Below are 14837 nucleotides of genomic sequence, written 5' to 3'. Positions count from 1 at the left end.
GTGCCTGGCCAGGCACCGCCACGGGCTCATCAGAGTCGAGCAGCAGCTCGGGAAATCCCAGCGCCCGCCGTTTTTGCAGCACCGTCAGCCTCTGGGAAGAAAGCGGCTTGTGGGCACTCAAAAACCAGACCTTGGTGTGGAGCCGCAGGCTGAGGCTTCCCTCCAGCCCACCCCCGCGGTGCTGCTCCCGGCATGGCAGGGGCCAGCAGCCGGTTCTCTTCCATCACCTCATCCCTGCCCTAATCCCGGCCCCGCCATCCAGCTGAGCCAGCGTTTCCGGCACGGCGTCCATCAGGGCTGGGGCCGGCGGCAGCGCAGCCCCTCCACGCTAACCAAACCCAGCTCCGGCCCCCTCCGGCACCGGGGCACAGCCCAGCAGCACCCGTGCCGCCAGCCCCAGTGCCCACCTGCCACGCTCCCTCCTTCCCCTCCGGCTGCTCCTGGGACGGCACCAGGGAGGGAAAAGCAAAGGTGAATGTTGCCTCCTGCCCTCGTCTGTGCCGGGTGCTGCCGTGAAGCAGCCCCGAAAGGGAAGGTGCCAAAGCAGCCCCAGGAGGGAGGGTGCCAATTCCAGCGCCCGTCCCCTCTGCCACCTCACCCCTGTGACAAACTGCACACGTCAGCCACCACCGCAGCACCCAGGCAAGGAGCACCCTGCTCAGCACCCACCACCGATGCCGGTGAGAGCCCCCCCGGGGCAAGCAGCCCCTGCCCACAGAGCTTCGCCCCGTGCACCTCGGGAGGGTTTTGGCATAAGGCTGCAGCCGGCGAGCACCGCGGCCAGGCCAGGCTTTACCGCCTGCTCCTGCCAAGCACAGGCTCGCCATCAACACTGCTGCGAGTCCTGGGGTCCCCGTGGGAGCCTTGCTGGGAAGGAAGGCAGAAAAGCCTGAGCTGGATCCAGGCGGGAAGCAGCAGGGCTGCTGTGCCGGGCTTGCCAAGCCAGGGCAAAGTCCTCGGCAAGGGCAGATGGCGGCTCCCGCGCACCCACAAGCCACACACAACGTCACCACCGCCAGGCAGCCAGGCTGGTGCAGGAGTGGCAGTGGCCCCAAGCAGGGACATCCCGGCCGGTGTCTGTGGGGAGGGAGAGTGGGAGAAGCCTTCGCTGTCCTCGCACTGCGGGATGGCCAGGAGCAGGGGGAAGCCAGGGGATTTCCAGAGAACAAAGCGGCTGCTGGCAGCCAGCGTTGCCGGCAGCGGGGAGGGCGAGTCCCCCGCTCCCGCTCCAGCTGGGGTCGGGGAAAAGCACAAAAAGCACCGGGAGTTTGTGTTTTATCTCCCTGGCAACCCCAGCTCCATCACAGGCATCGCCCACGGGGGTAGCCGGGCCAAAATGCGCTGCTGCAGGAGGTGGAGAGTTCGGGGCAGGCGCAGCAGCATCCCATATGCATTGGGGTGACATCTGGGGAGCGTCACAGCCATGCCATGGAGCAGCCCAGGACCCAAGGCAGAGCAGGTGACAGTCTGTGTCCTGGCAGCACCAAGCCCATGGCCCTGCTTTAACCATGTCGCTCCATCACCCCTTCTTGGGGACAGAGCCCAAACTCTACGTGCAGCGGGTCACCACGTTGCCCACGTCACGTTGCCCACGCAGGACAGGGCAGCCCAGAGCAGCTGGCAGCTCTCCTGTGGCATCGCTGGCCAAGCATCCTTCTCCAGCCGTGAGGTGGCCAGGGAACAGATCCCCCAGATGTAAACACAGACTGCGGGGCTCAGAAGCGGGGGGAGGCTGCTGGCACACGGAGCTGGATCGCGGCACACACCGAGAGGCACAGGGCACCAGCACAGGTGAGTGGACGAGACATCAAGAGTGTTTATCGGATCAGGACGCAACCCTTCAGCCTCTCCCCACACACCCCACAGCCTCCTACAAATCTGGAAGCGGTGTGGGGCTGCAGACCTTCCCCCTCCCTCGGCTGGGGGCTGGGGCTGCAGGGGGAGGGGGCGGCAGGGCCACGGCTCAGGGCTGGGACCCCCAGCCAGGGGGGACGGAGGTGCCTGGCCAGCCGTGACACCTCCACCAAAGGTGATCTATTAATGCAGCCTCCAAGCCACAAGCAGGACCCAGACCTAGAGGGTTTAAACCTCTTGCTAAGCTCTTTAAGAAACCGATTCCAGCAGACAGAAATACCTGTCTGAAGCAATCGCTGGTACAAGGCATCAAAACAAACCTGGCCCCAAGCCCTCCCCAGCCAGGTCAGGTCAGGAGCACAGATTACTGGGGAAATCCTGCTGGGACAAATCCTCAGCACTTGCTTAACCCATTGCACACGACCATCACACCAGCATCCTGACAGCAATGGGTGCTGCAGTGCCCTCCCTGCCACACGCTCCGCCACTGCCAGCTGTGCCCACCACCGCACCGCCTGCCCTCGGGTCCCCAGCTGCTCTGGGGATGGCCGGGCACTGGCCACAGACAATGGCCCACGTGTGCCACGGCTGGGCTCCGTGCCCCGCACGCATGCACACACGCACGCACTCACCGGTGCCACCGCGCGTCCCCTCCGTCCACTCCGCTCGCCAAGCCGGTGGCTCTCCCACAGCCGGCTGGGGTGGATGATTTCCTTCCAAGCCCACGGAGACCGTCAGTGGTATCAATCATTAACAGCCACGGCAGCTGCCAGCAGCCTTAACCCCCTCGGCACCGCGCCGCTGCGGGACGAGCGTGGGGAGGCATCCTTTGCTCCCACTGGAAGCCCCTTTAACGGCACCACGGCACGGCAGCCCACCGCAGGCCAACCGCTCAGGGATGCAAAGGGGTTTCCAAGGGGCTCTGCATCCCCCAGGGCCCCACAGCATCGTATCCCTATGCACCCCAAACCGCTCCCCCGGCAGCATGGCCCCCGGAGCAGCCCTGCATGTTCCCGTGCAGCCCCAGGGCCGCATCCTGCCTCTGCTTCCAGCCGAGGCACAAGCGGCTCAGCTCGGTGGGAGCTGCAGGGAGACTCTGCTCTCCCCCACCCTCGGGGGCAGCCAGCAGTGTTCATCCCAGGGGGCTGAGCCCCACAGCCCTCTGCCCCCCGAGGGGTGGGGAAGTGTGGCAGGGCAGGGGGCTGTTCTCCCTGGCTGCCCATGGAGGCAGGAGGCACATCCATCCCCTCCTTAGTGTGGGAGCCGGGGCAGGACAGGATCTCTCAGCTCAGGGGTCCCACAGCTCTCCCTTCATGCAGCTTTTCCAAGGAACATCAATGGCTGTAACTTTATCCCAGCGTGTTTACAACCCAGCCGTGGCTCTTGGCTCCCTTGGCCGTGCCGGGGGCCGGCTCAGCTCCTGCAGCTGCCGCTCAGCCAGCACACGGTGTTGCCAGCACCCCGATGCCAGGGTCTCCTGCACGCTGCAGTACCCATGGGACTGTCCGGATCACCGCCACGTGCATCCGCACCGAGAGGAGCCACGGGCACCCGGAGCTGGAGGAGGAGCACAGGCGCTGTTCCTGTGCCCGAGGTCTGGGAGGCAGAAGGACAGATGTCCCCACCACCCCCCTGCCACCGGCTGCATTACCCAACCTGCGAAGGGGTTGAATGATTAACCTCCAGGCGCGCCGCTGCCAGGAGCTGGTAGAGCCCTGCTCTGCCCATGCACAGCCCCAGGGCACAACGACACTTGGGGAGCCAACCCCTATCCCCCCCAGCCCCAAGCCCATCCAGCATCACCGGTCCCCGCTGCCCCAGAAGCATCCCATGCCAGCCCAGGGCAGCCACCGCGTCTCCCTACACAGGCAGAGGGCACAGAAGGAGCTCAGTTCCCACCCTCATCCCCATCCCAGCTCCCACAGGTCTGGAGGTACTCACAGCCCGTGGTGCCCCACTGGCACCACAGCCCAGCTCCGGCTTTCGGACACGGACACACAGCAAATTTCGCCTTCTCCAGCCCCAGCCGCGGCCCCGGGGGCGTCCAGGCTGCGAGTGCTCATAAATAGCCTTGGACAAACATCTGCACGGCACCACCCCGTGCAGGCTGGAAAGCGGAGGGCTGCTGTGGGGATGGTTTTAATCATGATAGAAGACCATCAAATAGCTAAAAAACCACAGATGGGAAGGAACTGTAAATAAGTGCAGGCACAGTGGCTGATAAGACCCACCGGCAGCAGGGCTCAGCTCGGCTCCCCGTGCCCACGATGTGCGCAGCCCCTTTGCATACGGGCACGGCTGTTGAATTTCCCATTCTCCACACCCACACAGGTCACGAAACTCCTTGCAAACACTCTGAGTTGGGAGCACTTGGAGGGTGCAGAGCAGGATGCAGCCATGTTCTGGTGCAGGGTGCCAAAATTAAGCATCCCCCTGCTCCTGGCAGTGAGTCTCAGGGCACTGCTATTCCCACTTGCCTCCGAGCCCACCGGGACAGGGAGCGGGGTGAGCCCCAGCCTGGGCTCCATCAGCCATAGCAGGTTGTGCTGCTCCCTGCAGAGGTTCTTGATTGTTTTTGTCTAAATTACCAATTTTCCGCGGTCGGATCTCCCATGGGGTAGCTCTCACTCAAGCACTTTAGCAAACGGGTGCGCTCATACGGAGGAAAAATAAAGTCCTAAGCGCAGCATCCCAGGGTGTGGGGGGCACGACAGGGCGCGTTGCTCTGCTAACACCAATATTGCCAGCCTGTGTCACCCCGCTGCCACCGCAGGACCCTGGCAGAGCACTGCTGGCATGCTTGCTATGGGGGGTTGGGTCTGAGGAGGCTCTGAGTTAGGGGGTTGCAGCAACTCTGGCTCTGCCCCAGCTCACAAGCTTCACCATGCCGCTGCCAGCCCTCCAAGTGACTCATCGGCTGCTCTGCGCCTCGACCTCCCGCAGTCAAGTCCCAACGCATTCGGCACATTCCTGGCATAGCTGGCTGTGCCGTGCCATGCCGTGCCGGCACAGAGCCCCACACCTGCCAGAGTGGCGAGGCCAACACACTCGAGTCTCTGCAAAGAGGCACGTGCATCCTAGGGCATCGTCATGGTCTGATGGCCATCATGGCCCAGCGTGGCCACGTGTGCCCACGGGGATTTAGCCCTGGGCAGGAGCAGCTCAGCTCTGCCTCCTGTGCTGCAGCGAAGCTGGCCCAGCTGGTAGGTTGTCATCGCGGGCAACCTGTCATTCTCCACAACCACCGTCCCAGTTGCCTTCCTTGTGCAATGCCACACATCCCTTACGTCGGCATGGGTGTGATGGTGGTATATGGGGAAACTCTCCATTTTTAGATCTGATCCTGTACCTTCACAGGCCTCAGAACAGCTTGTAACCGAGCTGTGATGCAACAACGCACACGTCTCGGTTGTGCAAGTGCATTGCACTGAATAGGTCCCAAGGACAGGGTGAGCACCAGCTCTGAGCAGCTCCGGACTGGCCGAGCCTCTCCATCCCCGCAGCCATCGGCAGCACATCCCACAGCCCTGCAGAGCAGCCCACTGTCACGGTGTGGGTGCCAACGAGTGCAATGTGCGGAGCAGCCAAAAATGCTCCCAAGTGCCAGGGAAGAGCCATCACGATGGGGATACACCACGGGCAGGAGTCGAGCCTGGTACCCAAGGATGCCTCTGATTACTCCTGGCCCCAGCCCCGACAGACCCCAGCCCCAAAGCTGCCTGGGCACGTGCCCATACTGCTGGCCGCTGTGCACAGAGTGAGGACCAAAGGTCCCCCAAACCAGGTTTGTTCTTAAGCAAACAGAGCAACCCACACACGCACAAGACCACCCACCCCCCACCCAGACCCCAGGCACAGGCTCAGGATAAGCCTTTGCCAAGCTTGCCCCCACCTCTGGCAGCGATGCCATCCCAGGATGGGGCATCCCTGGTGGGAGGGAACCATAGTGACCCCCCGAAGCCCTGAGCTGCGCTGACACAGCCAGAGGACAGAGGCAGCGATAAATCAATGTCAGGGCTCTCTGCACCAAATCCCAGCAGTCCCATAAACCGCAGCTGACCGAGCCCTGCTGCCGAGCTCTGCACCAGGACGTGGGCGCTGGGGAGCCAAGGGCTCCTGGTGGCCCTGGGGCACCTACCCACTCCTGTCCCAACGCAGCCATCCTGGGGCACAGCCTCTGGCGGGCAGGGCAGGCTGGATGCCGTCCTGTTCTTATTAACACCCACCTGCAGGTGCTCGCCGTACCGAGCCATTAGCCTCCTCCTCCATCAGCCATTAAATAAATGCACCAGCGCAATTCCCTCGCTGCCCGCGGATGGGACAGCCCCAATTTTATTGCTGTCACCTGCCCACCACACCCTGGGGTGGCAGGGCTGTGGCTGGGGCAGACGCGTACAGCTTCCCAGTGAATCACTGGTCGATTCCAGCTTCCCAACTGCGTCCTGATTAGCGCAAAAAGCCCACAGCTGCCCCAGAGGTCAGCTGCAGGGGGAAAAGCAAGGAATTTGCTGAGGGAAAAGCAGAGGGAGCTGCAAACCCTCCGCACCCACCAGACTGGACCCTCAGAGTTTCCCGGGGTGGTGCAAAGCCAGCACGGGGCCAGGACACACCTCTGTGTCACCAAACAGCCCTTGTCTTGTTCCTCGTCCCTCTCCCCGCCGCCACCTCCACAATGGTGCAAACGCCGCGGGTGAGTTTAGTAGCACGGCGTCGGCTCTGCAGAACGAGATCTTCCCCTGAATGAAGTTTAGTCACCGTGGGATGTTTCCAATTGGAAATCAGGACAGTTCCAGGCTGAACGCATGCCAGCCTCCTTCCACTTCCCAGAAATCCCATTTGCAAGTGAGCTTCTTGCCAATTCCCCCTTCTCCCCCAGCATCACGTAAATAAACGTCGTCCCTGTCCTCCCTGCGCCCCAGCGGGGAGATGCAGCCCTCAGGCTCTGGCTGCAGCGCCTGCTGCCGTGCCCGGGGAGGGAAGCTGGTGGGATGCGAGTCACGGAGCTGGGCTGGGGCTGGAGCCAGGCCAGTCCCAGTCCCAGCCCAGCAAGGGCCCTTGGCGATGCCTTTGACAGTGGCGGCACAGCCCAGATGAGCCCGTCAGCGACGCAGCTACCCACAGCATCCCCCCGAGGATGCTCGCAGGCAGCTGGGGCTGGGGAGCTGCACTAGGGTTAGTCGAGGGGAGCAAGCGCGGTGGCTGCCCTCCGCAAGGAACTGGTTTGCTCAGCACTGGGAAAAGCCGGAGGCTTGTGCTGAGTTTCCAGAGGGCAGAGATGGGCCGATACGTGTGGGAAGAGCAGGCGGGTGCCCGAGAGGTGGGAGATCCCTTCGCCAGGTGCCTGCAGCATGGTGGCTCCTGCTTTTCTGTGGGTTTGGGTCAGGCGAGGATGCTCCACATGCATGGAGACCAGTGTCCACAGCCCAGGCTGGCCTAGAAGTCACTAGGAATCAAGGGGACGGACAAGGGACACCTCAGCCCCTTAGGACACCAGTAAGTGGACAAAAGCCAGCCATGCACTTGACTTGCCCTGATGCATCCTCCCTCCCTACGTGTCCCTGCCCCAGCAGGATGGATCAGGCACTGCGTGGGGACCGCAGAGGTGACATCCCAGCTGTCCCTCCATAAAAGTCCCTCCTTGTCACAAAATTAATCAGTGGCCCTGCAGCACTGGGATGGAGTGAAGGACATGCTGCTAAGGGGAGGGATCAATTTGCTCCAGACTGGAGCTGGGCTCTTCACCCACCATCGCTGGAGCAATAGGGGAGGAAGGAGCTGGAGGGTGCCAGGATCTGGCTCAGCTACAAACCCACTGCCCCGCCAGTGCTGGAGAGCAGTGGGGAGATCACTCCCATCTCCCAGGCATCCCTGCAGATGGCTGGCAGCAATGAGATGGAAACCACGGCCATCCCGTGCTGCAGACCAGGGAAGACCCACAACAGCTGCCCAACAGGGGCTGTGGTGCCTGTCACTGCCCAGTGCCGGAGCATCCTCCAGCGACTGCAGGGTGCTGGTGTCAACATCCCTCCCGGCTGCTCTGAGAGATGGCTCAGCTGGAGGGTCTGGGGAGGAGGGGGCTTTTCCGGGCTCCAGGAAAGCACAAGGAGGCATGGCAGGGTACAGCAGAGGGTACGGCAGGGTACAGCAGAGGGTAACTTTAAAAAAGCCCGTCTTGAAACATCCCTTTAAACAGCAAAAAGCAGGTGATGCAGATGAGCCTCCCACCCAGGAGGAGAGGAGATTTTAAGCAGCGCTTCCAGGAGATCACAGCGTTCTCCCCCAGCCGGCTCAGCTAAGGGCAGGGATGGCAGCTCCCCTGGCTTCAGAGCCAGCCCACGGCACAGGGCACGGGCACCACCCCTGCCAACCACGAACCGCCGGGTGGGCAGCATCCCACCCGGCATCCCACCCGGCATCCCAGCCGGCAGCCGAGCTGTGTGGAGGCACTGGGTGCCTCTGCTCCACTCCCAGCTCTGCCAGCCTTTATCTCCCTGCCACACCTTCCATTTAGCTCCCTGCAAGACGTTTAACCCCTGGGAGAGCGCAGCCGGGCGCGTGCCGTGCCCATGCCCGTGCCCATGCCCATGCCTACTCCCGGCGGGATGCGCTGCCCACCCGTGGGCTCGGTTCAGGTGCCTCCGCCGTGCTGGTGGCCAGGGCTGCGTTCACAAGCCCCCCTCCCCACGAGCCCTCGCCCCGCCAGCGGCTCCACAGCCATCCTCCGGCAAAGCCCAACTCCCCGCTGCCCCAGTGCCGTGCCAACCCCTCCAGCATCCCCATCGCTTTTGCTTCAGCCCTGGGGGCTCTTCCTTCATTCCTGCAGTCCCCTCCTTACCCCCACCACGGGCCAGGCTGCGAGGACAGAGCACCCACGGCTGGCTCAGCCTACCTGCTCATCAGGCGCTGCCGGGGCCATGGCGCCGGCTGTGGGGAGGGCGGTGGGCTGGGTGCCAAGGCGGGGAGCTGGCGGGGAAGGGGGCGAAGAGCTGGTCACCTCCAAGAGCAGCCAGGTCCCAGCGTTGGCAGGGACAGCTCAGGGACAGCTCGGCTGATAAGCGAGGTCTGAAATCTGAAACTGTAGGTTGGCTCCTTCCTATATAAACAGGCGCTCGCACACAACTACACACACACACACACACCCCCCGTGCACGCCAGCTCTCACGCCACTCCCGCTGCTCCCGGCCACGCCAGGCACACGCCAGCCCTCTACCGGGATGGCCATGCCGCCCAGCCGGTGGCCACCACTGCACCAGCCCCCTGCCACCAGCCCTGGCACCCACTGGTACCGGCTCAAAGCAAAGCCTGACGCTGGTTTATATCGTGCTTTGAGATCTGTTTTCATTCCCTGGCCAGGTCTGCCTCCGGGCAGTGGGAGTGGGCTCTGTGCTTTGGGAAGGGGGCAGGGACGTACCGGTGGGCACCAAATGGGCACCACCTGCCTGGGTGCTAGAAACAGCAATGCAAGAAAAGCAAATCGTGTGGGTTTTAACCTCATAAAACAGGTCGGAGGGACTCAGCACCACGCTGGATGAGCTGACGGGGTGCCTGAGGTCATAGGAAATGTCACTCCCCCTCACCCAGCAGTGATGGGCAGCAATGCCATGTGCGTTTTTATTATCATTGTTTTGTGCCTGTCACCATCCCTGCTGAGCACCGCACACAGCTGAGCCCCTCTGCTCCCCAGGGCCGCGGTGGCCGATAGCCAGAGCGCAGCCGTGCCGTGCCACTGTGGGACTTCCTTGTGCCAGCACCGCCGTGGCCGTGCTTCCTCCAGTGGGACGAGACACACAAGAAGACAAAACCCTGCCCTGTTTTTCCCAGTTCTCCAGGCTCACCTACAGCCCAGAACCGGGGCAACCACATACCATCGGCGAGGCTGGGCTGTGCAGATGGCTGCTTGCTTCACCCCAGCTCCAGCCCGCAGGGCGAGGGGGCTGTGTGGTGTGCCCACTCGGGGATGCAGGGCTGGTCCTGGCCATCGCCCAGGGGAAAGGGGAATCCCAAAACTCTTTGCCAGTTGGGGGTGAAGCCACTCCATGGCACAGAGAGGGTCTTGGCGGGCACATCTGCGAGTACCTCTCCATCATGCGGCTGTACATGGCATCTCCATGCGGGGGGGCTCGGTGCTGGGAAGGGGCAGCTCATGTCTGGGGGCTGCCGGCTCTGCATGAGTGCAGCTCGGGGTTCCCTGCGCTCCTGGGGCTGGATCTGGCCCAAGAGTCTCCATCTGGGGTGCGATGAGCCCCACGGTGCTCTGAGCCAGCTCCCCACCCTGGTTGCACAAGCAGCCCTGGGGTGCTGCCGGGCTCGCACAAACAATAACAGCCTGTTTACGAACAGGCAGCATGAGGCCCCGGCTGCAGGCAGGGCATCGCCCCAGCCACCTGCCTCCCGAGCCTGAGCATGGGGGGGAAGAGTGGGAGACACGTTGACCCCCAGCCCAGCTCCCCACAGCTCCCCGGGCACCCTCTGCCTATTCATTCCCCCCAAGGCAGGGCCACTAGCCACCCCCAGAGCCCCCACTGAAACACCACCGTGGTGCAGGGCAGGAGGATCCTTCCCAATGCAGCACCAGCACAGCGGGTCCAAGATGCTGACCCCCAGCATCTTGCAAAGGTACTTTGGAAAAGCAAATTTGCCTTCGGAGAGCCTGGATTGACTGGGCGTGAGGGGGATGAGATGGCCTCGGGTGGGGATTTCCTCCCCAGGGCCACCCCAAAGGACTTCGGCCCCACAGTGGGTCCTCCTGCCCCACTGGGACAGCACCCACCATGTGGCCCAGCTGCGCCCACCATTGTCTCCTTCCAGCAAGCCATAAATCCTCTGGGAATGAAGCAGAGACCACCAGCAAGGTCCAGTGCTCCTGCCAGCTTCGAGGGCTTCGAGGGAGAAGCTGGAGGCTCCTCCTTGGGTGTTTGAATATATCACTTCTACTTAAGCAGCTGGATGAGCCCACAGCCTTCTCCTTGGCTTAAAAATGGGGGTGTTTGCACCTTCTTTTGCTTAGAAGGGACGAGGTCAAACTTGACACACTGTTCCCAACCCCAGATTCTGCACCTTCCATTCTGCACCCCGCAGGGAAGCACGGCAGCAGCAGCGGGGGGGCTGCTTCGTGCTCCCCCCCCTGCGCACCCAGGCGTTGGGGAACGAGCCGAGCCACGGAGGGACCCTGCACTGGTGCCCCCACCCCTGAGCGAGGAGGACTCAGCCCCCACAGTGCACCCCCACAGTGCACCCATGCCCCAGCGCCAGGACACGGAGCATCATTCCCCCGCCTCAACCCGCCTGAACCCAAGGTCCTGCTTATCTGCAGCACAAGCATGTCTGGCGATAAGCCCAGGGATAAGATAAGGCCTGGTGCAGCCTTGCTGCTGTCACAAGCCCTCCCTCCAGCGCTGTGCCCCAAGGCTGAGGGGTGCTGCACCCCCCAAACACACCCCCAGCATCTCCCCCCCCAGCACACAGGCATCATCTCACTTTGATGGGCTTTAAAAGATTCATTGCGCTCACACTCCAACAGTTGCTTGTTGTTTCCGAATCAGACAATCCACTTGATTCAGGGGAGAAGGGAAAAACAATGATAATAATAATAAAAAAAAAAAAGCCAAAACCCAGAGCAAACAATTTGTCTGGGGAAACCTGGCAGCAAAGGGGGGGGGGGGAGTGATGGGGAGGGGGGACGCGCAGATAACCCGATTGCATTAGGCTCGCCATAAAAACTGGAATTGCTAATCATTGCTGCTCAGCCAACCTGAAAGAAGAGACGCTGCAGAGGAAAACAAACCCACAGGACGCGAGCATGGGGCATGTGGACTTCACCCGGGGCTGGCATACGCACCTGAGCCTTCCTCGGATGACTTCTCCTCCTCCTCCTCGCTGCCTCTCCCCGTATCACCCCATCCGCACTGCCAGCAACCCGGGGCTGAGCATTCCCCGTGGGGCGATGCCACATCCCAGGGCAGGAGGATGCAATGCCACCCCAGGGAGGGGACAGCGGCTCTTGGGGCCACCCTAAAACGGTGGGCTCTCCCCTGGTGCCCCCCGGTACCCAGCCCTCCCGCCCGAACTCAGCGCCACGCAGCACCCAGGCGCGGCGAGGGGAGGAGATGGGGTGGATTGGCATGCTTGGTCCCATTCCCAGGATCTACACACGGGATCTGCCAGCGCGTAGGCACTCCCACCTCCGGCGGAGCCAGCCTGGCCTTTCAAATAGGAGGATAGGGGGAAAAAAAAGACCAAAACAGCCCCCCCTCCACGCATGTTTTCCTCCCAGCATCCGTGCCAGGCTATAAATACCCAGCGCTCTCCGTTCCGGCTGCGGGGAGGGGGGATTTAAATGGGACCGGAGGGAAACGGCCCCGCAGGGTGGAAGGGAGAGGAGTGGGGTACCGACCTGGTGGCACTGGGGGGATGCGGAGCCAGGATGGGGTAGCTCTTGCCTTGGGGCAACGTGGGAGCCAGGCACGGTGGTCACAGGTCGGGCAAGCCAGACCCTGCCAGGGGGGTGGCTGTGCCAGCGGGGACAAGTGGGGGCGAGGCAGAGGAAATCCCCAAAGGGCCCTGGAGGCAGCGGAGTGGGTGCCAGGAGGGAGTGAAAGGCAGCACTGATAGGAGCCGGGGCAGCCTGCCAGGCTGGCACGGGCACTGGGGACACGCCGCCTCCCAGTGCTCCCAGTGCCACTGGCTGGGAGGAGCAGAGTGGGAGGGGTCCAAGCACAGAGGAGACCCCTCTGCTGGGACATCCTGCCCCAGATCTCTCCATCCCACTCCTAGGAGTGGAGCCCGCGCTGACCCCATGGCAGGCACCCACCCACCCACCACCCCCAGGAGGACGGGGCTCAGGGTGCGATGCTGGGGGGCTGTGGGGAGCAGCCCGGGGCAGAGGAAGCCCTTTTAAGTGCAACCCTGCCACAGGATTGCTACCTCATTAGAGAGCAATTACAGACTAATTATACGATGGTAACACCCAAACTCCGATCAGGAAATGGGACTGCTGGGTGCCAGATAATGCACGCGTGCACAGGCGCACACACACACGCACACACACCCCCCCACACCCCCCATGAAACCTCTGGAGCGGAGACAGGACACGTCAGAGGGAGGCACCTGGCCCGAGAGAGGTCACCGGCTCAAATTCCCACTGTGCTGCCTCCGTGCCTCAGTTTCCCCACTTGTGGCTGGGCATCTCGCTCCCAGCTGCTGCCCTGCCTCTCCCCTGAGGCTTCGATACAGCCTCATGCTGGGCTGCCCCCCAGCCCTGCCCGCTGCCACAGCCCCCCCAGCACCCCAAAAGCACTGACAGTGGCTCTGCCTCGGCGAGGAGCATCCCCATCCCACCATCCCCATCCAGCCACCCTCCCCTGGCCTCGAGCCAGCTGTGGGATGCTGCTGCTCATCCCCAGTCCCACAGGACTGGGAGTTGTGGTCCGTGCAGCTCCACTGCCCACGAGCATCCTCCTGGGAGCTGGGACAGCCCCCAGAGCCCGCTCCCAACAGGACCAGGGCTATGGTGGCACCTAGACCGGGACCACCCTGCCACCCCAGGGACAGGGCTGTCCCACCCCCAGCCACCCCAACCCCCCCCCGTCAGCACATGCTCAGGGTGGCTCCTAACAGCAGGTGAACTTTAACCACATAAATAACATTCCTGTTGGCTCCCCGCCGGCACAACCCTTATCTGCGGTGGGCTAGCACAGGCCTGTCCGCAGCCTGGAGAGGCCACCAGCCCTATCGCTGTGCCCAAGGACACTGGGGAAGGGGACAGCTTGCTGGGAGCACACGGGGCCGGTGGTCATGGGCAGGAGCCAGATGCCCCCCACCAGCACCCGATGCTCTGCCCCATCACCCCGCACCATCGCATGTCCATCCCGGGCTGCCCACTGCCAGGGACCCTTGGGGACAGGGGGGGACGTTTTGCCACTGGAGCCTCCTGCTATGGCAGCGGGGACAAGGTCATGCCAATAACACCTTGCAGCTAGCAGGGAGGAGACGCGGCGAGGACGAGGACGGGGCCGGGATGCAAAGCAGCAGCGCTGATGGCTGGTGAAGGGCCTGGCATCTCCGGGCACACGGGGAGAGATGGGAAATGAGCTCTTTCCTCCCCTCCGGGAACTCATCACCACGATTGCAACTGAGTGTTGGAGCCCAGAGGCCCTGGAGTTTGCACGGAGCTCTCAAAACCCTCATCTCGCTGACAAGTGGGAGAGCAGCCGGCAGCCAGAGCCGGAGCTCCGGGCGGCCCCCGCAAAAGGTCACCGCATCTGCACATCCACAAAACATGCATCTTTAAAAAAAAAAAAAAAAAAAAAAAATCCCATACTCGCACAGCAGATCCAGACAACGTGCCGCAGGAAGATTGGTGTGGGGTGGAGGAGCCGGTGAACACCAGCCCCCACTGCCCCAGCTCGGGGTCCCCCCAGTCCCAGCCCCCTGGACTTGACAGGTTGGCACCATGCAATTGGCTTTAAAATAATCCGACACAGGCGAAACCAGCAGATTTATATCTCCTGATTTGCTTTCACTTTCAGGGCCCTGAGGGTGCAATTGCATTTTCAAATTCTCTGGAAGAATAAAGGCTAGAAAATTAGTTTCCGTGCATGAAGCAGATGGCCAGGGGCTGGGGTTTTGGGGGACCTCCTGCCCCCCAAGCATCCCCCTGCAAGGAGGGCAGAGCTGAGCCCCCCACCAGGGCTGGAGGGCCCTGGGGGGTAGGTCCTGGCCATGGGACCCCTGCAGCCAGCTTGGCCCCAAGGACGGCTGCGCGGGGGGACACGGGGACAAGTGACAAGTGATGGTGACTCCAGGGACTGCGAGGATGGCGATGAAAAGGGAGAGCAGGAGGCTGGAGCGGGAGCTGAGCTGCATCTGGCCGTGCTTGTGGTGGGCCAGGGATGCTAAAGCCACAGGAGCTGCTCTCTGCAGCACGGCTGGAAACAGGCAGCACTGCCTTGCTGCCCCACGCGCCCTGGCCTCATCCTGCACCC

The 14837-nt window shown here is 62.8% G+C and overlaps 1 protein-coding gene across 14 annotated transcripts in view; it reads right to left on the bottom strand.

Annotated features, from left to right (window-relative positions):
• PLEKHA6 (pleckstrin homology domain containing A6) overlaps window positions 1-14837 on the bottom strand; it is a 48512-nt gene that overhangs the window by 27003 nt on the left and 6672 nt on the right. For 4 of the 14 annotated variants that reach the window (XM_040616593.1, XM_040616590.1, XM_040616586.1 and 1 more), the window contains exon 1: window positions 8744-8853. The exons of 1 other annotated variant lie outside the window; for it this stretch is intronic. In XM_040616593.1, the coding sequence (XP_040472527.1) occupies window positions 8744-8751 (8 nt within the window). In that variant the 5' untranslated portion in view covers window positions 8752-8853. Of the gene's footprint in view, window positions 1-2486; window positions 2556-3795; window positions 3888-8743; window positions 8858-11692; window positions 11800-14837 lie in introns of those variants that run through there. 9 more of the 14 variants (XM_040616588.1, XM_040616592.1, XM_040616585.1 and 6 more) reach the window with 8 other exon arrangements.

This window comes from Falco naumanni, chromosome 17, assembly GCF_017639655.2.
Source record: "Falco naumanni isolate bFalNau1 chromosome 17, bFalNau1.pat, whole genome shotgun sequence".
In the NCBI taxonomy this organism is placed as follows: Eukaryota; Metazoa; Chordata; class Aves; order Falconiformes; family Falconidae; genus Falco; species Falco naumanni.
Note: the sequence above shows the minus strand (reverse complement) of the source record. Positions and strands in the feature narration are given on the sequence as shown.